Source organism: Nothobranchius furzeri, chromosome 7 (assembly GCF_043380555.1).
Source record: "Nothobranchius furzeri strain GRZ-AD chromosome 7, NfurGRZ-RIMD1, whole genome shotgun sequence".
NCBI classification, from domain to species: Eukaryota; Metazoa; Chordata; class Actinopteri; order Cyprinodontiformes; family Nothobranchiidae; genus Nothobranchius; species Nothobranchius furzeri.
In genome coordinates, this window is record NC_091747.1 from 60970794 (window position 1) to 60993731 (window position 22938).

Here is a 22938-nt window from a genome sequence, read left to right on the forward strand (position 1 = left end):
ACAAAACAGGAAAGCACAAGGGTTAAACAGTCTCAGCCGGGAAGGCCAGGGAATGGAAATATGTCTTCAAAAGTTCTTTAAAAGTGGGAAGGGAGGGGGCAAGTCGGACCATCAGGGGGAGTTGGTTCCAAAGTTTAGATGCACAAACTGAAAAAGCCCGTTCACCACGGGCCATATAGCGGGCAGGAGGGACAAGCGGAAGGTGCTGGTCAGAGGACCTCAGGGTTCGTGCTGGAACATAGGGACTCAAAAGATGTGCCAAATAGGAGGGGGATATGTGATTATAATGGTCCTAGAATACCATCCGCTCATCCATCCATCCATTTCCTACCAATTATCCAAGGTTGGATCATGGAGGCGATGAGGCTTGGTGCCTCTAATCAAGAGCTCATGGCTCTCAACCGGAAAAGGATGGGTTTCCAACCAGCTGAAGTGGTTCATGGGCGCTATCTGAAGGATGTCCCCTGGAGAAGCTGGGAAGAAGACAGTTTGTTTTGCATGAGCTGCTGCCCCTACGACAAAATGGACCATAAAGATAAAAGACCCCATACAATCCCAGTAAGACCTGCATTGTACTATCGTATCACAGTGTTGCATTGCATTGGCTGTTTGTACGAGCCCTGGGTTTGGAGCCTTCTCCAAATAGAACAGGTCCAGAAATCCAGTGAAACAGTTAGGAAATATCTTAATCTTAATCTGTCTTAATCAACTGACACCACAGCTTTTGTTAAGAAGAAACAACAGCTCAAATTTTCTGACATTATCTCTAAAGCCAGCCGCACACGAGAGCAATCTGCTGAGCAAATGGCCTCGAATGACCGTTTGCTCAGAAGATTGCTCTCGTGTGCGGCAGGCGTATAGCCTGTCAAGCCAGACTAAATAAATGTATTATTTATATTTATTATTTATCAAACTTTGCAAAGCAAGAATTTGGTCTAGTTCACTAGGCTAGCAGGCCTAAGGAAGAGTGACTAAGTAATCTAGTCCCAGTGTTCAAGGTAAGCTAAAGAAGGTACCAGTACTGCACACCGGAAGCATCAGCAGCACAGAACACACAGCTTCTAATAAAATCCATTAGAGTCTATGGGGGTGATTCAAAAGCACTTTTCAGACGCGTCCCAGAAGCAGCGCCACACCACTAAGCAAAGGATCCCCAGGTTCTGTTGTCGCAACGAGCCGCTTCTGGGACATGACAATGTCTGCCGTTAACATAGAGCTAGACAGGAAATCACATACGGTTTCAGAGTAAAACCCCCAGTTATTTTCAAAATAAAAGTATATTGCAGCGATGCGATTTCATATCCGAGTAGAACACATCAATACAAGTGAGCGAAAGACTTATTTACTCCCTGCATTATTCCAGAAGTGTAACGGTGTGTTTTTCATGGCTTTAATCCTGGCAGTGGTGAGGAACAACATCACATATGACATCCAACAACATTATCAAACCTGCTTTCCTTCTTTTTGGTTTATGGCATAAACTTGAGGGATTTTGTGATCTCGCGAGTCAACAGATGAGACAGCATGTCTCCAGTGAACATCCATTCACTGGAGTGCAGCGATTGTTGCAAGTAAACATTTCCGCTGCCATTCCACACCACTGATGCTACCAGTGTGCAGTAGGGGTTAGAGGTGATATTTAAAAGTGCCAGTGCTGCGTATTGGTGCACACTGGCCCATGTAAAGCATGTCATGACCATAAGTGAGAAGCAGACCTGTAAATCAAGAGCACTGTCTTTTGGGTCAGCTCTCTCTTCACCCAAATAAACCACAACAAAGCCCCTAATACTGCGAACAAAGGTCTTACCTGTTGGTACACCTTTTGGTCCACTGCCATCCTTCATGAACAAAGTTCTAAAACAAATCAGCCTAAATCTGCTGTAGAGCTTTAGATTTATTAAATATATAAACACAAATAATGAGTGATTGCCTTTCAAATCTTATTATGGCCTATATTTAGTAGATTAACACTCATGCCATTGGACAGATAGGTCATCGTATTTCTCTGTCTCTCTAACTTTACTCCGAAACTATAATGTATTTTCCTTCACCCCTGGCAGTTGTGAGCCCCTGTTGAAAATGAGATGAAGGATCTCCAAGGGTTTACCTTGGGAGTAATACATTTCTCCAATATAACATCCTCTTTTCTGCCACTTGCCATTTTGAGAAGCGATATTATGGCCCCTAAAAATGCTTTATGTGGCCAAAGTAGTTGGTATTAAATGAGATACTTTGGCAAGACCTTTTGCTTTGGGTCACGGTGCAGTGGACGTATTAATCCATAGGAACATATGGCAAAGTGAATGAGCCCTGACATGCTAAGTGACTGCTTTAGATTGCACAGGCGATCAGAAAGACTTATGTCATTGCTCTGAGATGTGCTTTATGGCATGGCCAGAAAGGACTCAGATGGAGCACGACCTTACATCCACCTCCTAGAGCCAAAGTCAACGTGATCCAACCTACACATTCTGTAAAGTAGCAGACCATTGAATTGTTTCATCGTTAAATTGTGATGCTGAAATTTCATAGGTGCCAAAAGTCAGTAGCACCAGTGAAATAGTAGCACATGAAAAACTAGGTGTAAATATAACACGCCAAATCCCTAAACAGCAACCTGATGGAAGTGCACCCCCGCCTACTTGTGCAATCCCTCCTCCAAGTGGCTGAGGACTGCTGCCTATTTCCAAGCATGCATAGTTGTGGGATGTTTCTGCATCTGCTTGCATCCCACCTCTCCCCATTCACTGTCAGGTGTGATAACTTTTTCTATTTTTAAAGTCTCCGGAGCCGGGCGAGCCGGCGCTTCATACGGTATGCTTCTGTTTCTCCGCTGATCCGGTGAAGCACAAAGTTTTGGACAGGATTTAGACAGCCTCTCAAACATGAAAGAGATGCCGGAGTTCAAATGCAGTGTTCAACCAACAGCAGAGCTTTAGATGTGCAGCATTTTCCTCAATAATGACTCTGTGCTGCTCCCTCCCAAAAGTACTCCAAAATACTTCAAAACATTTACAGTGCTCTAGGCCCAGGGTGGAGGTTGTGATGATGTGCACTTTTCTCAACTTTCAAAATATAACTAGCTGAACACCCCCCACCTATGTAGAGAACTGCCACTTAAAGAGCAAGTTACCCCCTACAAGAAATTTACTTCACTCCCTCTTCATGTATGAAAAATGCAACAAATGCTGTTGCCTAGCAGACCGAGAGGGTGGAGCCACTAACAAATACACACACACACACAGGCTCACAATGGCATTGTGACATCATAATGTACCAGTTTACATCATAGCATACCTCTTAGCCAATAGCGGTGGAAGATTTAAATTCCAATGCAGTGCAGAGGTTTTACCTGACAACGGCGCAACACTGCCAGTTTTAGGCAGAATATTTAAATTTGAACTAAGATGCACTTAAGTACCAAATTATTGACCACACATGTCTGCAGCATGATTAGACACACATTTATATAGTTTATCAACAAAAAAAAGTTGATTTTGGGGTGACTTGCTCTTTAATAGGAAACTGGTTATATTTTTGGATTTGGATTACACTTAAATGTTAATAAACCTTTAATTCCAGTGATGAGTAGTTTGTTTTAATACAGTTGGTAGGGAAAAAAAATCTAGCTAAAACCTTTGTCAGTAATTAATTTCTTACACCTTGTTGGGTGAGGAGCTCTAAGGTGGCTTTGGTTGTAAACTGGCACAATACAGCTGAAGTGAATTCAGTTGTTGTTTTGTATTATAGGGGACACATTAAGCAAAACTCACCTTTGTGCTGCCCTGTGGGTCTCTAATGCCTCTAAAAAAAACCTCCAAACACGAAAAACAAACAAACATCCGTTCATTTTCTGCCTGTTTTTGGTTCCGGGAATGACGCGCCTAAAGCGAGCCATTACAAAGAGTGAGAATAGGACCCTCTGTCACGAGTGAGAGAGCAGCCGCTCTACTCCGAGCCCCTCCCAGACATCTGAGCTTCTCAGCTTTTTGCAACCTGAGCAGGGAAGGGGTGGACGTGGATAGCTCCAACCGTTGTTTTTTGAAGTGACAGCTGACATGGTTTTATGCGAGAGGGATTATTATGGAAGAAAACTTCATAATCATGTTTTGTATCGACCACAGGACTATTATATCTAAATATGCCCCCCTTTAAGGTATTATGTAATGTTATGAATTCATGCTACTTTATTATTGTTTCGTAAAGTATTACAGATTGTATTGTGTGTCAGTATAATTTTATCTGACCACATTGTGCTATCATACCGTTATTGTATCATATGTATCATTATATATACCAACCACATACCAACCTCTGTATATTTCATGTCTCTTATTTTATTGTTTACTTTATTCATTTGTAAAACACGTATATACACACTATACACACACAAACACACTCACACGCACACACGTAGAACAATATATTAAAAAAAAATACTTGCATAAACATTTAGTAATGTATATACATTACAACTTATACATATTATTACTTAGATTAGCCATTTTTATATTTTACTTGTTTTTACATTACTGTATTTTTGCACAACTCTGTTGCTGTGAAGCTCGCTCACAAGAATTTCACTCGCATGTACTGTACCAGTGTACCTGCACATGTGACGTGACAATAAAAGTGATTTGATTTGATTTGATATATCATTTTATTTTATGGATGATGTAATATTGGAACAATGCGTTGTGTTCTCACTGACCCATCATACATCCATCATCTGAACCGCTTCATCCTCACTAGGGTCGTGGTGAGCTGGTGTCTAACTCCAGCACTCATCAGGCCAGAGGACCACAGACTCTGCAGACTGGTCACCAGTACCATCACAGGACCACACTACCAGTCACACACTCATTCACTCCTGGGCACACGGTTGCGTCTCTAACCTGCACACACATGTTTTTGGTCTGTGGGAGGAAACCGGGTGATGCATGGGGAGAACCTGCCTACTCTGAAGGGAAAGGCTGCAACTGGAATTTGACCCGGCAACCTTTTTTGCTGCAAGACAACAGAGCTACCAACTGCTCAACAATGCAGCCTTATATCAATGAAATATTTGTTTGTTTTGTGTTGCCCTGTTTGTTTGGTCTTGTATTGTGGTAAAACATTGTATCATAGTTTTACGTCTTTGTTATCATTTGTTTTCAAATGTCTTTTCAGAAAATGAATAAATAAATAAATAAATAAATAGGTAAATAAATAAATAATAAATAAATAAATAAATAATAATTGATTCCAGCAGCTGCTTTTTTTTACATAATAATTTACTGAATGTTTGTATCTTCCAACTGAGTCTACTCACTCTTTTGAGTATTATGATTCCTTCTTGGTTGTGCTCATTGGTGGTGATATCAAACATGGCGCCTCCGTCTCCGGGAACGATGGTGTACTCTACTTCAGCATTCCTCCCGATGTCCAAATCGTGGGCTTTTATCCTGCCGACGGCAGAGCCCACTGCTGAGGATTCAGGAACTCGTACGTGAAAGAAACCTGTCAGAGCAAACGAGAGTGGAGTCAAGTTCATCTTTTACCGTCACTTTACATCAAATAGGAACACAGAGCTTTGCCCTTTAGGGATTCCCTCACCACCAAAACGTGTCTGATGTTCTCTATGAAAGGGTTGTGTTGTGACATCAACGCCTCTGTGTTCATTATCTGATGACAACAAACACGAGTCTAACGGCTGTGACCCTACATCATCATCCAGACATCATAGCTACGGTCTGGAGTGGGTGGGAACAGTCGGAGGACAAGCAAACAGCAGACTGATTATCACTTCCACCTGAAGTGGAAGGAAATTAATCTTCTCTATTCCTCACTTCACTCTCTGAGATCAGTTTAAGGATTAGTTTCTGCCTGTGCCAGAAAACTGACAACATCAAGGCTGTGTTTCAAATCTGGTGACTTTATGAAGTAGGAGTGAGCAAGTCAGCGTTACACAAATCCAGAGTATCACAGATTTCAGGGACTGGAAATGTTTTAGGTATAAAGTGTATAAAGTGTTTCTTGGTTCTTTATCATGCAACCAAATATATATACATATATACATTTGTATGTATACATATATATATATTTTTTTTATTATTTTTTTTTTTTTTTCATATTTTTTTGAAGTCTGCAAATGAATGACATTATTCCTGGTTCTTTATCATGTAACCAAACTGAGGTTCATTACACACACACACACACACACACACACACACACACACACACACACACACACACACACACACACACACACACACACACACACACACACACACACATACATACATACATATATAAATGAATGACATTATTGAGGAAGTAAAATTACATTAAAGCAGAAAACATTTTTTCTTGCTATTTGAAAAAAAGGTTTCCAAATGCAAACAATTCAAAATGTAAGCCCAGCAAATATTTTATTATTTGTTTTAGTTGTTTATTCATCCATCCATCCATCCATCCATCCATCCATCCATCCATCCATCCATCCATCCATTCATTTTCATCCACCTATCTAGGGTCAGGTCACAGAGGCAGTGGCCTAGGCAGAGAGGCCCAGACTTCCCACTCCCCAGACACTTGGGCCAGCTCCTCCAGGGAATCCCAAGGCGTTCCCTGGCCAGCCGAGAAACACAGTCTCTCCAGCGTGTCCTCCTTTAGATCTCCTGCTGGTTGGACGTGCCCAGAAAACATCACCAGGAAAGAGTCCAGGAGGCATTCTAACCAGATGCCCGAGCCACCTCAACTGGCTCCTCTCGATGTGGAGGAGCAGCGGATCTACTCCGAGCCCCTCCCGGATGGCTGAGCTTCTCACCCTATCTCTAAGGGATAAGGGCTTTCTAGTTATGTATTTATTATATTTAACTTGAAATATTTAAACCGCAGATTGAAAGTATTATTCCTAAATTTAATAATTTGCTTACATAATTAACAAGAAACAAAAGCAACACTCATGTGAAAGAATAATTTAAATAATGTGGTTTGGGTTGTATTGTCAGTTTAGTAAAATAATTCAAACATATTTTTGAGTACCTGTACTTTTATCATTCATGCTATCAAATAAAACTGCAATACAATAACCTTTGATACTGTACAGTTATATTGTATTATTTAAGAACTTGAAAACAACCGATTATTAACTTCACTTGTTTTTCTTTCCTATTAAAAACACATTTCTTAAAATAGTTTGCCAGAAATCTCAACCAGCTTCATTTAACTGCACGTCTCATACTATCTTTGCAAGTTCATCAGTTCAGGAAATGAAAGTGACACCTAATTGAGGCATTAATCTTACAAATGGTGCCATTCTGAGCAGCTATTCAATATCTGTTTGGGGCTATTTATTGAGCGAATGAGTGAGATTCCACTGGTGGCTTAAATCACAGCCTCTGAATGCCTCAGCAATGAACTGACTTAAGGGCTTTCGTTGTTTCACATTTTCTAAGTTTAACGGTGTAAATACCAAACAAGCCTTTGATTGGAAGAGCAAATACGTAGAATTTTAGTTTGAATTAATACAACTACGATAACAGTTAGAGCAAAATTATTGGAGCAGGAAATGTCTGTTTGTTCATGTACAATAATTATAACCATAGCTAAAACATATGTTACTGTTTGACCTCTGAAGCTTTTGTTTGGTTTGACTTCTAATTGTCATTGGAAGGATCTTATAAACAAACAAACAAAAAAAAGAGTCAAAATAAGAATAAAACAAAAAGTCAAGGAAAAAAGTTGTTTTATTGTGGCCACTATATAATATGTTGTTTATTTTAGTCAGTAATTACATAAATATAATACACCTTGTGATTTTTATCTTTCCTTTTTTTGTCTTAACAATATTAATGAAATAGAACTGGCCCTCCCCACCTGTAGATCCTTCACCAGAGGGCAGCACACATGTGTACAACAGATTATTGCAGGTTTCTGATGAAGGTTCTTGTTACGGTCGCCATCTGTTCAGCACCACGGGCAGCGCCCACTCCTGCCCCCTTCTGATAAGCACCCTGGACAGCAACATGACTAGTTAGCGCTACTACCTCTTCAATGACGGTGAAGGTTTTCAGTCTTCCAGGCCATGGTGATCCAAAAGGGTTCAAATGATGGCAACACAACTTCTTTGGTTTCTTGAAGACGTTTTGCTTCTCATCCGATGAGAGCAAAAATGGCCCCCGTACCCGCTGGTGGACACCAGAGGTTCGGGGAGCCGTCAGGCGGAAGAAGGAGGCCTACAGTTCCCTCTGTAGGGTGGCCGGGCTAAGCCTTAGAGATAGGGTGAGGAGCTCGGACATTTGGGAGGGACTCGGGGTAGAACCGCTGCTCCTCCGGATCGAAAGGAGTCAGTTGAGGTGGTTTGGGCATCTGGTCAGGATGCCTCCTGGACGCCTCCCTGGGGAGGTGTTTCGGGCATGTCCTGCCGGCAGGAGGCCCCCGGGTCGACCCAGGATACGTTGGAGAGGTTACATCTCCAATCTGGTCCAGGAACGCCTTGGAGTCCTGCCGGAGGAGCTGGTGGAGGTGGCTGGGGAGAGGACGGTCTGGAACTCCCTAGTTGGGATGCTGCTTCCGCGACCCGGACCCGGATAAGCGGAGGAAGACGAAGACAACGACGACGACAACGCCTTCATTTGAACCCTTTTGGATTATTACCTCTCCTTCCTCCTGGATGCAGCTAGTGCAGCTGACCTACATGCCCTTGATGACAGCTAGGGAGCGGCTCTCCTTTTTAAAGCCACGGTTGCCAGTTGCTAAGAGGGCTCCGATATGTGCTGCTGGCCCCAGATCACTGGTGTCACAATAAGTTAGTGATCTTATTTGTTCTTAGGAAGTAAGTCATCTAATAACTCTTATGCTTTTTATACCCACCTGCTTTCTTTGTTAAAATAGCCAAATGTAGTTTAGTGTTCCATTTGTGTGACTTACTTTTGTTGTATTAGAATAAAAATGCTGCCGCGTAGAATGGCCTCTGACCCCGGGTTTCCACGGGAGCCGTCAGCAGCACGTTACTGCAGCAGCACGTCTTGCTCGCGTAAGCTGCTGCTTGGCCCTTCCCACGAGACGCGAAGCAGCAGGGGAGCAGCTGTCACCGACCGAGCACGAAGTCACACGAGTGACTTCGTCAGTACACACAACAACAAGCAGGAGAAAACTACAACATGGTTTGTGTTTTATGTTCTGTCCGTTTTATAATCGCCAATACGGACCTGAAAAACAAAGGAGACCGCTAGCTAGGTGATAACTTCTCACGGGGCCGCACAGTTAGTAACGTTTTTTAAAAGTAAAGCAACCGGAAGGCAGTGCGTTCTTTATTCTGAAAATCTCGGGTGCTTCTCTCCATTTCCGCGTCCGATTTCCTGTCTTTCCTTCCCCAAACATGTCTAAATTGACCCGTTTCAGAGGCGTCGCGCGTAGGAAATAGAACCGGCGCGTAAAGGCCGCGACATGCTGCTCCAGAGACGCGGCCGACTCGCGCTGCTGACGGCTCCCGTGGAAAAGGTTCTGTTGACCACAGCGGTTCCTATCAGCAGCTATGACGTGCTGCTGCAGTAACGTGCTGCTGACGGCTCCTGTGGAAAGCCGGGGTTACTTTGTTTAACTGGTGTTGTGAAATTTTACTCCACTCTTTTAATTTACCTTCAGTTATATACCATCTGCTTTCTCCCTGCAGGGTTGCTTTTAGGTATATTTATGGACCATTTAGCCTAGAGGCCTTTTGAGTTAGTTGTTCATTCGTATTTGCGTTCATTTGTATTTATTGATAGTGCCGCCTCTTCCTAGGAATATGCCTGAGGACAACTAAAATAACATTTCCTCTTCACAGTTAGATACTGTTCCAGTTTTGCACTTGCAGAAAAAAAAACTACAGGCAGAATGCTGTTGAGCTGTTTGCTTCTAGCTTTAAAAGTGTGGTTGACTGAAAAACCAGTTCCTTAACTTCCTTAAAGTGAACCCTCCTTCACAAGTTTGACATCTGCATTGTAACAGTTGTAATCCCAAAACTTCAGCTGGATGTCTTAAGGACAAGATACTACTACACTAATTCAGTTAAGCCACGTTTCTGTTGTTATTAACAAGTCAAGGTTTAAATGTGTTGTTGCAGGAAGCCAGAGTTTTACGAGGTCAAGGTGCAATATGCCATCATATTTATGATTTTCAAAGTCAGAGCTTGCAATTTCAGAAGAAACTGTCCATTTAGGCGTACTTGAACAGGTAAATCAAAGATTTTTTATATAAAGGCTGAGGGGAGAAACCTGAATAAGTCTGTGTTACATTTTACAAGTTTTAAAATGACTGTGATTTTAAAATATTTTCTTAGATTTATGAACATTTGAACATTAAAGAAGAAGATAAATGATGCTTTGCATGCTGGCCTGTCAGATTTCTGGGAGTAAACATCTAAACAGGAAACAAATCGGGTATTTCCAAAACAGAATAGGTGGAATAAAAATCACATCACAACTAATTCTTGTTTCCTGGTATAAATTATTAGCATTTTGCAGCAATAGATTGAACCTCCATCATGCACAACAGATCATAAGCAATGAGTGATACTCTGAAGATAAAATGTTTTATATTATTGTAATATATTTATATAGCAATTGTAGTCATTTTAATGTGATCCTTCTGAGACTATATCACCTACCAAAGACTCATAAAGTGACACGTTTGTAGTATTTTTTCCATCATTTAGAGTACATAGTATAGTTCTGAAAGCTGTGCAGAGGGCGAGGAGAGGAAGATAAAGCGAGAGTGGGATGGTGGCAGAAGAGCCGCCATACTTGGCCAAACCTCAGTGCTGCGACAGCATTATGGAAATATCATGGTTTTCTTGCCAGAGGAGCTTGACCGTCTGACTGACTGTATTTACATTCAGACGAGGCCACAGAGAGTCTCTTCTACATACACACAGAAACTGCAGAGTAGGTTAGCTTTTCTGTTTCCATGCTGCTTTGAACACAACGTGCACACATTTTAGCAATGCATCCCCGTGCTTTCGATTTTGTTTATTTTATTTTACATAAGTCAGTGAATGGTGCAATTGAACTAATCTGGTTTGGGAAATTATGGGAATAAAATACACAGTTTAAATCCACTGGCTGAATCCCTGATGCAGCACCAACATGCTCAAATCTGATCTAAATATAGAAAGGATGCCCATGAGCAAAATGACATCTACCCTGGATTATTTGCCAGGAGTTGTAGCTGTAGATGCAATCACACTAAATAAACAGGCCATTGCCTACGACGGCGCATAATGACAAATAATGAAAAGCAATTACAAAGAGAAGTGATGATGAATCCCCCCCCGCCTTGTAGTAATTGTGCACGGTTTATTTCATTATTAAGCATGTGTCAACCTGCTCCTGCAGCTCAGTTTTTCAACCATAAAGACACAGATTTCAGTTTAAACTTACTTTTTGAGAACCTGGGTGGGTTATCGTTGACATCGCTCAGGCTGATGTTGACGATGGTGGTCCCGGCCAGTCCTCCCAGCTGACCCCCCATGTCCTTGGCCTGGATTAGAACCTGGTACTTTTCCTTCACCTCTCTGTCCATATTGGGCAAGGCTGTTTTTATAACCCCTGGTGAGCAGCAAGATTTATGAGTGTAAGAGGAGAGAAAGAGAGGGAGAGAAAAGGAGAGGAGGTGAGAAGCAGTTAGCGGCATACAAAATAAAGGAAAAGAGCCGTTTACATCACAACTCATGATATATTCCCACCTACACCACTGTGAAAAAATATAATATTCTTTTTTCTGTTTGCTTTTTGTCACACCTGAATTTTACCGGACAAAGATAACCAGAGAAACAACAAAACACACTTTTGAAACAGTGATTTCAGAAAAAGCTTGTCCAAACCAAGTTGACCCAGTATGAAAAAAGTAGCTGTCCACCTTCAATCATGAATAAAAAACAACTTTGATGAACCACATTATTCAAACAGCTGAGTTCACTTCCATTAGCCTCATCCAGGCCCGATTACTGCCAGACCTGCAGGATGAAAAAAAAATGTTTGAAACGATGAAGTAGGCTAAAAGTTGCCCCCCAAAAAGACCCAATCTGAGAAATCCACATCTAAAGTCCTGCAGGCTTCACATCAGGAGGTTAAGGTCAGATTTCATGACTCAGTAATAAAAAAAAAGATTGGGGTCCTAACAAATCTCAAATTTGCCCCCAAAAGATGTATGGTCCCAAAGACTCTTGGGAAATATTCTGCGGACTGACGAGACAAAAGTGGAACTTTCTGGAAGGTGCAGCTCTTGTTCCATCTGGCGTAAAACTAAAACTGCATTTCAGATCAAAGTTCATTAAATAAATTATTAACTCATTCACTGCCATTGACAACTAAAGTCATCGTTTGCATTTTTTTACTGTGTGGGCGTCGGACGAGCCCCCGCACCTTGAGAACAAACATCTCAGCTCTGAAGCTGATCTTCATCCACATACGTCACACGTCACATGATCAGGAAGCAGAACATCCGTGTGTTAGGAGATCGTTTTGGACCGCTGCTGTTAAAAAAGTGAGGCGCGAACCGGAAAAGCTTCTGCCGATCACATTTCAACAACGGATTATGAAAGAACGGATAACGCTCGAAACGCACGGATTCTTCCTGATGTAAGAGGTGAGTCTCCACTTTGTTTTGGTTGTTTTGGCATCGACATCATCCTAGCGTGCAACATTCTGTCACTCTTAAAAAAACCAGTAAAAACGGTGAGAAACGCTGGCAGTGAATGCGTTAAAATAACAGTAAAATCTGGTGGTGGTGGAGTGATGGTTTGGGGTTGCTTTGCTAACTCTGGCTCTGGACAGCTTGTCATGATTTCAATTACTTATTATCAAAAATTGCCTGACCTTTGACCTTAATGTGACACTGTGTATTTTTCCTGGCCGTAGAGGGCAGTAGATACCTAAATAATTGAAAGCAAGCAGTATGTTTGTGTTGGAGTGAGACCTTACCAAGGAATGCCCCTTTAGGGTCAAAAAGCCCTGGGGAGTGCAAACTTTAGCAAAATAACAAACACATCAGACTCCCTTTCATAATTGGCAACAAGTGAACAGGTAAATTAGTAAAACAACAACATTTAAGAATGATGAAAGTTTTGCAACCATTTGTTACACATCAGTAAATGCATTGTCCTCATGGGCTCCCGTAGAAGGAAACATGACATCTAATATGGCATTGCCCAGGGACCTAGACCCGCTCCCATGTGTTTCAGACCTGATTTTTATGGTTATTTGTTACAAAGCCGCCAATATTTTTCAACAACTGGGCATCATTTTATTTATTTTCAACATTTTGATGGATATTTCCAAAAATTAATGGTAAAATCTACACATAGTCTCTTTAAAGGTTCATGATTTAAAAACACTCCAATGTGGTTGAATTAAAGGAGTTGTGTCAAGAGAAGTGGAACAAAAATCCTTCACGTTAACATGTTTCTGCTTGAGTGTACTTGTTCCCACCAAGAATATTTTGGTTGGGGTATATCAGAATACATAAACAACGTGTTTGATGCAATCTGCGATGAAAACATTGCTGATTTTTCTGAGGGGAACATTTTAAGCCACAGTTTTTCATTCTCTGCCTTTGTTTCGTTGAAACTTTAGTTGTTCAAAATGGAAGAAAAAAATAAAATAAAACAACATTCTGTAACAAAAGTAACTTTTTCCGGGCACTTAAATTGGTTTTCTGACCTGAAACATTTAGATATGACAAAAAAAAAAAAGCTAAATCAGAAGGAATCTGTTAGGTGGGCAAACATTTTCACAGCACAGTAGAACTAAGACTATCCTCATAAAGAGCAGCACAGCCTGAAAATAGAGGTCATCTGGCAAACTGGAAGCACTTGACATTCAGTGGGGAGCACTGGTGAAGCCATATAATGATCCACTCGAGGATCAGAGACCCTGAGATCAGAGAGCGTTTGTACTGCAGATTAATAGCCAGGTCAGGAGGAGGTTGGCAGGTTAAAGACAAGCATGCTGCATACGTTGGTCAAATATCTCCACATCTATTATTCCATTACTCACAATGCAAATGCTCTGTTTGAGCCACAATGGTTGTGTAAACCAGAATCTGAGGCACTGAATATTTTTGAAGTCTGTCAGAGAGAGGAGCACAACTCCGCCGCGTGATTTATGCGTGTTGTTGTTGTTGTCCTCCTTCTCTTGTTCACCCTTTACCTCCTGGTGTTTGTTCTCCTTTTTTCTGAGCGTTTGGAGATAGCGACAGACCCAGCAGGGCAAACATTTGCTTTAACAGTCAGATTTTATTCTCCCCAGCATCAGTTTGAAATACAATCACAGTAGGTGCTCTGCAAAGCTCTGGGATGAGCAGCACAATCAGCAGCAGATTCCACCGTATCTGGCTGTGTGATATGTATGAACCTATTTTCATATGCATCGAAACGTCCCAGATAGTAAGCCGGCAACAGCACAGCACTAGCAAATACAGACGTTATTTCAGATTTGAAGTAGTCGTCTGCAACACCCCCCACCCTGTTTTAACCTTCTGTTGACACTATTTTTCTGCAAACGTGTGGAAACTAACCACCAAAAACAAATGTTATTGTGTTGTTTAGCTACGCTACACTGGCCACCCAGCATTTCACGCACTGGAAAATATTCAGACAGTAAACAGCTGTACTTCAAATGATATATTTTACAGATTACCTCTGGAAAAAAAAACATTCTGAATATTTTATGATATTTTAACATAACGTATGAGACAGTGACATAAAGCTCAATGTGACAAATAAATACAGCAGCACAATCTAAAGCCGGGCGTACACTGTGCGACTTTTTCACTTTTTTGAGCCGATTTTCCACTCGTGCGAGAATCCACGACATCGGGGCGAGTTTTGCGTCGTGTAGTGTACAGGGGGTTACGAGAGGCGATTAACACCACGTGACCAGCTACCGATCAGCAATCGTGAGCTCGCACGGACTTCTGGCGTGTTTAATATTTTGCTCGTCCCTCGTGAGGGTATCGAACTGTCGAAGCTGCGCTGCGAGCAGCTGCGACCCAAAAAGTATCAGAACCGGTCACGGCGCATGTGCAATCCTGCATCAACACCGCTCGCCCGCTATTTCCCCAATAACACACGCTGTTCGTTTTTATTTCTACACGTTTTTTTACTCACAAAGATTGTCAAGAAAGCGTGTTTGTCGTGTTCATGTCAAATTAAACTGATCACAAAACACAGATTTACTTTCTTTATTTCGTTTTCCTCATCCAACCCCCATAAATCCCTGTGTGTCCTCCTGCAGCACTCCCGAAGGACAACAGGCAAAACAAGACAAAAAAGTCTGACGTGTTGAGTAAAAACTGCTATTTTTAGCATAGTTTTAGGGCCGACGTGTTGCTACCAGACGTGCAGTGTGAGCAGTCAGGTCGCATCCGAGAACTGGGTCGTGCAGTGTGAGCACATGACTCGTGAGATCTGCCCTGTGAGGGAGTCGTACAGTTTGAGCTGAAGCTGAGTGCTACGAGTGAAAAAGTCGCACAGTGTCCGCCCGGCTTAATATGTTCTGCTTAATGGAAATGTTTCATCACTGAAGGTGGAATGTGTGTGTGTGTGTGTGTGTGTGTGTGTGTGTGTGTGTGTGGAGGGAGGGGTGTTGAATAAATTGTTCTGTACTGTATGCAAACATCGACAACAGATTTATATTTGAAATCAATCTTCTTCAAGATGGCTGCCAACGCTAACCAACGTGACACCAGAAAGAGAAATTGCTGTTGGTGTTCCAGCGGTTGAGACAGGATTTGGTGTGATTGTTATGCCCAGTAAACGCTTTAGGTGCTAAAGGATTGTGTAAAGATTGGGTAAGTTTATCCTCCAGATTTGACCAAAATGGCTATAAAATGGCCACATCATAGGCCTGTCGTTTATTCTAGCCATGTTTTAATTAAGAGCGGTGTCATAAAAGTTGTATACTGTTTACTTATTTCCCCCTTAAGAATTATGATGCAGTCCTATGAGAACACACTTTCTATTAGCAGATTTGTCAGATTGTATATGGGTGCATTGGTTATCAATATGATGTTAAAGTATATTGAGGTCATACAGTATAAGAGGGTTTTACATTCAATTCGGTTCACGTTTATTTATAAAGCGCCAAATCATGACAAGAGTCGTTTCAAGACACTTTGCATAATAAACATTCCAATACAGGTCAGGTCATTAAGCCAGAAAAACGGTTCCTAAATAAGGAACCCAGCAGATTGCATCAAGTCACTGACTAGTGTCAGAGTCTTTACAACAATCCTCATACTAAGCAAGCATGCAGCGACAGTGGAGATGAAAACTCCCTTTAACTGGAAGAAACCTGCAGAGGATCCTGGCTCAGTATAAGCAGCCATCCTCCACGACTCACTGGGGATGGAGAAGACAGAGCAGACACACACACACACACACACACACGCACACATGCACACACGCACACACACACACACACACACACACACACACACACACACACACACACACACACACACACACACACACACACACACACACACCACACACACACACACACACATACCAAGCAATGTGTCTATGGCTACGTTGTGATTTCTTAGTAAATATTCTATTTCGTGAGAGATAAACTTTATTGTACTTATCCTGGTGGATCTATAGTTAAACGGGTAAACTAGTAGTAGCACATTCAACGTCAAGGAAAGTAAAAGTTATTATCAGGAGAAGGAGAATGTTTAAGTGGTTAGCAGCAGTGTGCTAGCTGATGGCCCCCTCCATGAGTCCACCACAGCTCAGCAGAACATCGTTGTAGCTTCTTCTGGGGAGAAAAACACTTAGAGAAAAAATAAAGTTAACAGCTGAAATAGCAGGAAATAATACAGTTAAAGAGCAGATTGTAGAAGAAAGTAGTCGAGTGTGGAAATGGAAAGTGGTCAGTGTATCCTCCAGCAGTCTAAGCCTATAGCAGCATAACTACAGAGATAACTCTGAATAACCTAGCCTTTTAGACGGACTTATTCACATCAGGAAGGTTAACATCTTTCCTGGAACCCTGAAACATACAACTTGTTGGCTAAAGAAGCCTTAAAACATCTGAGATCAGTTCCATCAAGTCTCATCTGAAATTGGATCTCCTGCTAGCTTCCTCGACTGCAGAACGTACCTTGGTGCGTATACATTTAAAGACGGAAGCGAACAGCACAACAACATGATCCATTCTACATGTGGGTGTTTTCTGCAATGCTACGGGGCAAAACTGGAACAGTATTTAACTGCGAAGACGAAATGTTATTTCAGGAAAGGGACTCCAGAGAAAATGTCTGGGCTGACGAGAAGGGCTGGTGATGATGGTGTGTGGAAAAAAATATGAGGCAACAAGAGAGTTCCAGTGACCAGATGAGAAAGCAGCTGGCTTCCCTCCTGCACACTCAACCCAAACATACCCATCACCTTCCTGCAAAACTCAGTAAAGTGAATCAAAAATCGACCTTATTTACTGGGACTTTCATCATGACCTGTCAATATTACATAATACAGGTGTGTTTTTTTTCATCATGAGGGGTGGAAATGGGGCTGTGGAGGCAGTGATGAAGCACAACAGAGAGGGACAGCAGGGAGCCAGTGTGTGTAATTTATTTAAGGGTTCAGCCTTCTTGTTTTATGTATTACCATTAGGCTTTCTTCATACAAGACAAAAACCAGATGTGGATCCAGATTTAGGACGATTCAGACATAATTAGGGATGGGTACCGAATTCGGTACTTTTTAAGGTACCGACTGAATTCCATAGTACCGACCGAGCACCGATTTACGTCATTTGAAACGGTGTCTCGTTTCGGTACCAGTCCTTCATAACGAGAACTTGCCAAAACTGCTGCGCATACGCAAGAGCGTTATGTCGTTGCTCGCTGCGAGCCAGTTGTAAACAGAGCAGCATGGTAGAAAGAACGCAGGCTAAAGCTTGGGTCCACTTCACTAAATGTGATGGGTAACTGGGTGATGATGAAACCAGCGACAACGATCTAAGTGAGACATCCTCATCTTAATCTGCTCCGGTAGGTAAATAAAATGTTTAAGATAATGTTAGCTGCTTCAGACCTGAGAGCACCGCGTGCTCTCAGGTCTGAAGATAAACTCCTCCTAGCTGTTCCGAATGCACGTTTAAAAAGCCGTGGAGAAAGGGCTTTCTCTGTCTGTGCACCAAAGCTGTGGAACGCATTACCACTGCTAGTGAGGCTAGCACCAACAGCTAGCATTTTTAAATCACGCCTGAAAACTCACTACTTCAACCTAGCTTATACCACATAATTATGAACCTCACTGACATCTGCACTGTTTAAAAATGGACTTCACAATTATCAACTTCTGTACTATTGAGGTTCTTTTTTAAAATGTTTTTCTAATTTTTTATTCACCCTGTGTCTTATTGATTTTTAGCTGTTAGTTTTGGGAATTTTGTTGTATTTCCTTTTTATCTTTTATCTGTGTTCGACATGTTTGTATAACGCCGGTTTAATTAACTAACATTTTTAGTGTACAGCGCCTTGTTTGGTTGTAATGCTTTGCGAATGCGCTTTATAAATAAAATTGGATTAGACTGGATTGGATTAGCTTGATATGTTAGCTTCCGTTCCTCTAATGGTGCGTTCGCGTTCTCCTTGGAACTCCGAATTTCCGACTAGAAGAACATGAACGTGCTCTAAAGTTTGGCTTCACTTTACTAAATGCGACGGGTGATTGGGTGAAGATGAAACCAGTGACAACGATTTAAGTGTGAGGCATCATCGTTTTAATCTGCTCCAGCAGCTAAGTAAACTGTTTAAGATAACGCTAGCTTGATATGTTAGCTTCCATTGCCACCGTTGTTATCAGCTAATAGTGCGTTCGCTTTCTCCTCGGAAATTCTAACTTCCCAGTAGGAAAAATCATGAAAAAAGACGGCAAAAGGAATGAAGATACACAGTAAATTTAGTTCACAGTAAAGATGTTTGCTTCAGTTTTATTATCAGCTTATAAAACTACAAGGACGATGTTAAAATACAAACAGTTGTATGTTATTTATCGTGATATTTATCAAATATTGTTATATATTGAGAAAAATACATATTTAATTATAAAAGAGAATTAAAATAATAAACACTCAAAAGTATCGAAAATTGGTACCGTTAAGTACCGGTATCGATTCCTAGGTACCGGGAATTAGTACCGAATCGATTCAAATGTCAAAGGTACCCATTCCGTAGCGATGATTGTACATATGTAATAGATCGATGATTGTACATATGTAATAGATCGATGATTGTGCATATGTAATAGATCGATGATTGTACATATGTAATAGATCGATGATTGTACATATGTAATAGATCGATGATTGTACATATGTAATAGATCGATGATTGTGCATATGTAATAGATCGATGATTGTGCATATGTAATAGATCGATGATTGTACATATGTAATAGATCGATGATTGTGCATATGTAATATATCGATGATTGTACATATGTAATAGATCGATGATTGTACATATGTAATAGATCGATGATTGTACATATGTAATAGATCGATGATTGTACATATGTAATAGATCGATGATTGTACATATGTAATAGATCGATGATTGTACAAATGCAACAGTTGCATAGTGGCAGCATACCGGGGTCCTGGATGTAGAGTAGAGGCAACAGTGGTGGTTTATCCATGATGTGGAGAACATCATTGAGAATTTAAAGCCAGACTACCAACAATGGCCTCCTTTTTTGACAGGGAGCAAGACAGGGATGAGTAACTTTGGAGTAGAGGAAATTGACTTGCGTGTGTAGAGTCACAGCATTAACCCAAAAGAACATATGAGTTACAGCTGAGACAAACAGCCAGACCTTCTCGCTCACCATCAGTGCCCGACTTCACAAATGCACGTCTGGATGAACAGTCAACATATCCCATGAACACATCCTAAACTTTGTGGAAAGCCTTCCCAGAACCATGTTCCAGGTGGAAAAGCTTCCCACAGGGATGATGGATTTATGATGGGAAGGACTGCCTTACACATCAATGTGTCTCTGAATCAGTATTTGAACACAGTGGGCTGATTTCTGTGGCTCATTTGAAAAACTTCTAATCTAGAATGTAAAAGATGAATTTAAATGCACTCGTATTTAGTTGCATTGATACGTGTTGAAAGCCTGGCAAGCTGTCCTATAAATGTGAATATGTGGTCTGGACTTTGTCCACAGACAGAGGTCAGTTGTGGGGCAGGATCTACGGTTCTCTTTCAAACTGTCTCTGCAAGCTATTGGAAAATAAACAACATGACATAACCCAATGGGACAGTCACACTGTTGAATACGATGCAAATGCAACCTTTTCTAAATGACCTGAAGTACCTCCATCTACTCTTGACTCAAAGAAGTCTACTTAGTCGAAGGTTGATGCCAACGCCGTTTCAAACAAGTCACCGCCATCTTGGTTTTGCTCGGTCGCACTTACACCCTGCCCACCAAACAAACAGAGAGCTGTGATTGGACCAGCACCAGACTGTTCTGGGCTGCTGGGGATCCAGTGGAGTGTGACCAGACCAACACACAGAGCAAAATCATTTCGCTTTGACAACTAACAGTCTGGATTCTAGGCGAACGCACTGATATAGAGAAACCCAAAACATTGCAACTAAAGCCTGGTTCATGCTTCTCCGTCAGCTCCGCAAGGGACAGACACGCACGGATTGACGGAAGCGTTTTGCTCTCATACTTCTCCGTCTCCTGGAGAGTGTTGCAAAGCAATTGCCCGGCAGGACCACAGAGGGCGTAGCGCTGTTCTGTGGTATCCTGTCATGTATCGGTCCAAGATAGTGTGTTTATAATGTGTTTTTTGTGTATATAAGAGTCTTTTAACACGGACATATTTGTCTCTCATTCTCCCACCTCTTCACGCGCTCCCCACCTCTAAACCCACGTTTCCTGTCATTTCCGTCCACAAATAAAACGCTTAATGCGCATCTTTTCACTCCTCCAGTCACGGGAGGATGAAACGTTCATATTTTTAGAGTTTTTTCGCGAGGTATTCTTCAAGCTTCTCCGTGTCTGCCGCTAGTTAAACTCGGCTCTCTTTGCAATGGCGGCGCTGTAAACAACAGCGGCGTCCTGACCAATCACAAGCTTGCGTAATCCGTCTCGTTCGACAGATGTTTAAAAAAGTGGGCTCGACTCCGTACGTACTTGCGTGCCTGCCGGATCCCTACGCAAGGACGGATAATGGCGTTGCTTGTCTCCGCACTGACGCAGACGGAGAAGCATAAATCAGGCTTAAATGTGAAATCTCCAACAACAGAATGATCATCTGGGCGAAGAAGTCACCAGCATCCTAGTTTACAATTAGGATTCTGGGCTAGTCTTTCGGGTCAAATTCAGGTAGAATGGTCCTTCTTGGCACAGAATAAGTAATCTATTGTGAGCACTCAATCTAGGATGATTCCAGGAGAGATCCGCTAAAAGTCAAAAAGAATATACCTGTTAAGACACCTTCACACCACAACGACACCAGGATTATCTTCACTTACAGTAATTTACCAAAATCCAACCATGTTTTGATGAACCAGCACAGCAAGGTTTTAATCCAAAGTGAAAAGGGTTTTACGGAGAGCAGAATTCTCAAAAACCAATACAAACAAAGTGATTCTCTCAAGCACCTCTTTTATCAACGTGATGTTTGCCTGCAGAATGAAGTTACTGAAAACTCTCAGGACAGTGAAGATCTTTACCTGTTTTAGGGTCAACAGAGAAGTACGGCTGGCCGTGGAGGATGCTGTATACCACTCTGGCACTGTTTCCATAAGTTGGGTCATCTGCATCCGTGGCTGTTACTTGCGTCACGTAAGTCCCTGTGGAGCAGAGTGTGAAAAACACATTGACTTTGAGTTAATCGTTGTTCTCGGGAGACCGAAATCCAAACTCTTTGAAGTTCGTCAGCTTTCCGAACGATCTCACCTGACACTAATGAGTGGTGAATCGGTGGTGAGAAAGCTGCAGCTAACGCTGAAGAGTGAAAGAGCGCAACAAGGAGGAGGAAAACTGGGGAAAATGGGATATTCCTGTAGGAAATTTGCATCTTTACAAAGTCGCAATTTAAAAATGATGCAAAGACTGTTGCGCAGCTATTCATTAAATGATGCTACCAACAAGAAAACAAAAAGCCAAGACAAGATGGCAGTCTTCCAAACTCCTAACCGCGACAGAATAATTACAAATAGAAGTTCTGGCTCATGCTCTTTTACTATCTGGTGAGGACACTTTTCCTTCACAAAGTCAAGCTTTATTTAGTGTCTTTCTTTATGTCACTACCGTGCCGGTGAGCGAAGCGGAGATGAGGCGAGGATCCAAACGGGGGGAGGAAGACAGGCAGACAGGTAGGACATTTTACAAGAAATTTAATATGGAGCACGCAGGACATAGAAACAATGAACCAACACGAGACACAACACAGAAGGGGTTTAAATACAGGAGGGCTGGGACCTTGGGTGATTGGGTGACGAGAGGCAGGTGGGAGCAACTGACATGGACACAGGACTGAACAAAATGGGGAGACAGGACAGGGTGTGACACTTAACATTCACAAACAAGTGTTGGCAGTTTAACAACCCCAAACACAAGCAGATTGTTTTGAATGATGTCTACAAATGGCACATCTGGGGGCTTAAAAAAGTGTGTGTGTGTGTGTGTGTGTGTGTGTGTGTGTGTGTGTGTGTGTGTGTGTGTGTGTGTGTGTGTGTGTGTGTGTGTGTGTGTGTGTGTGTGTGTGTGTGTGTGTGTGTGTGTGTGTGTGTGTGTGTGTGTGTGTGTGTGTGTGTGTGTGTGCATTTTAATGTCCAAGAGACACTGACCAGAGCACTTAAGGTGGACATTTTACATTCTGGTAAGCATCAAGATGCCTGTAAAGTTTAATAAAAAGGCTTTTCAGTCTGTGAGTG

The 22938-nt window shown here is 41.8% G+C and overlaps 1 protein-coding gene across 1 annotated transcript in view; it reads right to left on the reverse strand.

Annotated features, from left to right (window-relative positions):
• The window catches only part of LOC107383082 (cadherin-12), a 186511-nt gene that overhangs the window by 63062 nt on the left and 100511 nt on the right, over positions 1 to 22938 (reverse strand). Inside the window, exons 4-6 of the mRNA XM_015955509.3 lie at positions 21733 to 21852; positions 11406 to 11573; positions 5312 to 5499 (exon numbers count right to left, since the gene is read on the reverse strand). Coding sequence (XP_015810995.3) covers positions 5312 to 5499; positions 11406 to 11573; positions 21733 to 21852 — 476 coding nt within the window. The remainder of the gene's footprint in view (positions 1 to 5311; positions 5500 to 11405; positions 11574 to 21732; positions 21853 to 22938) is intronic.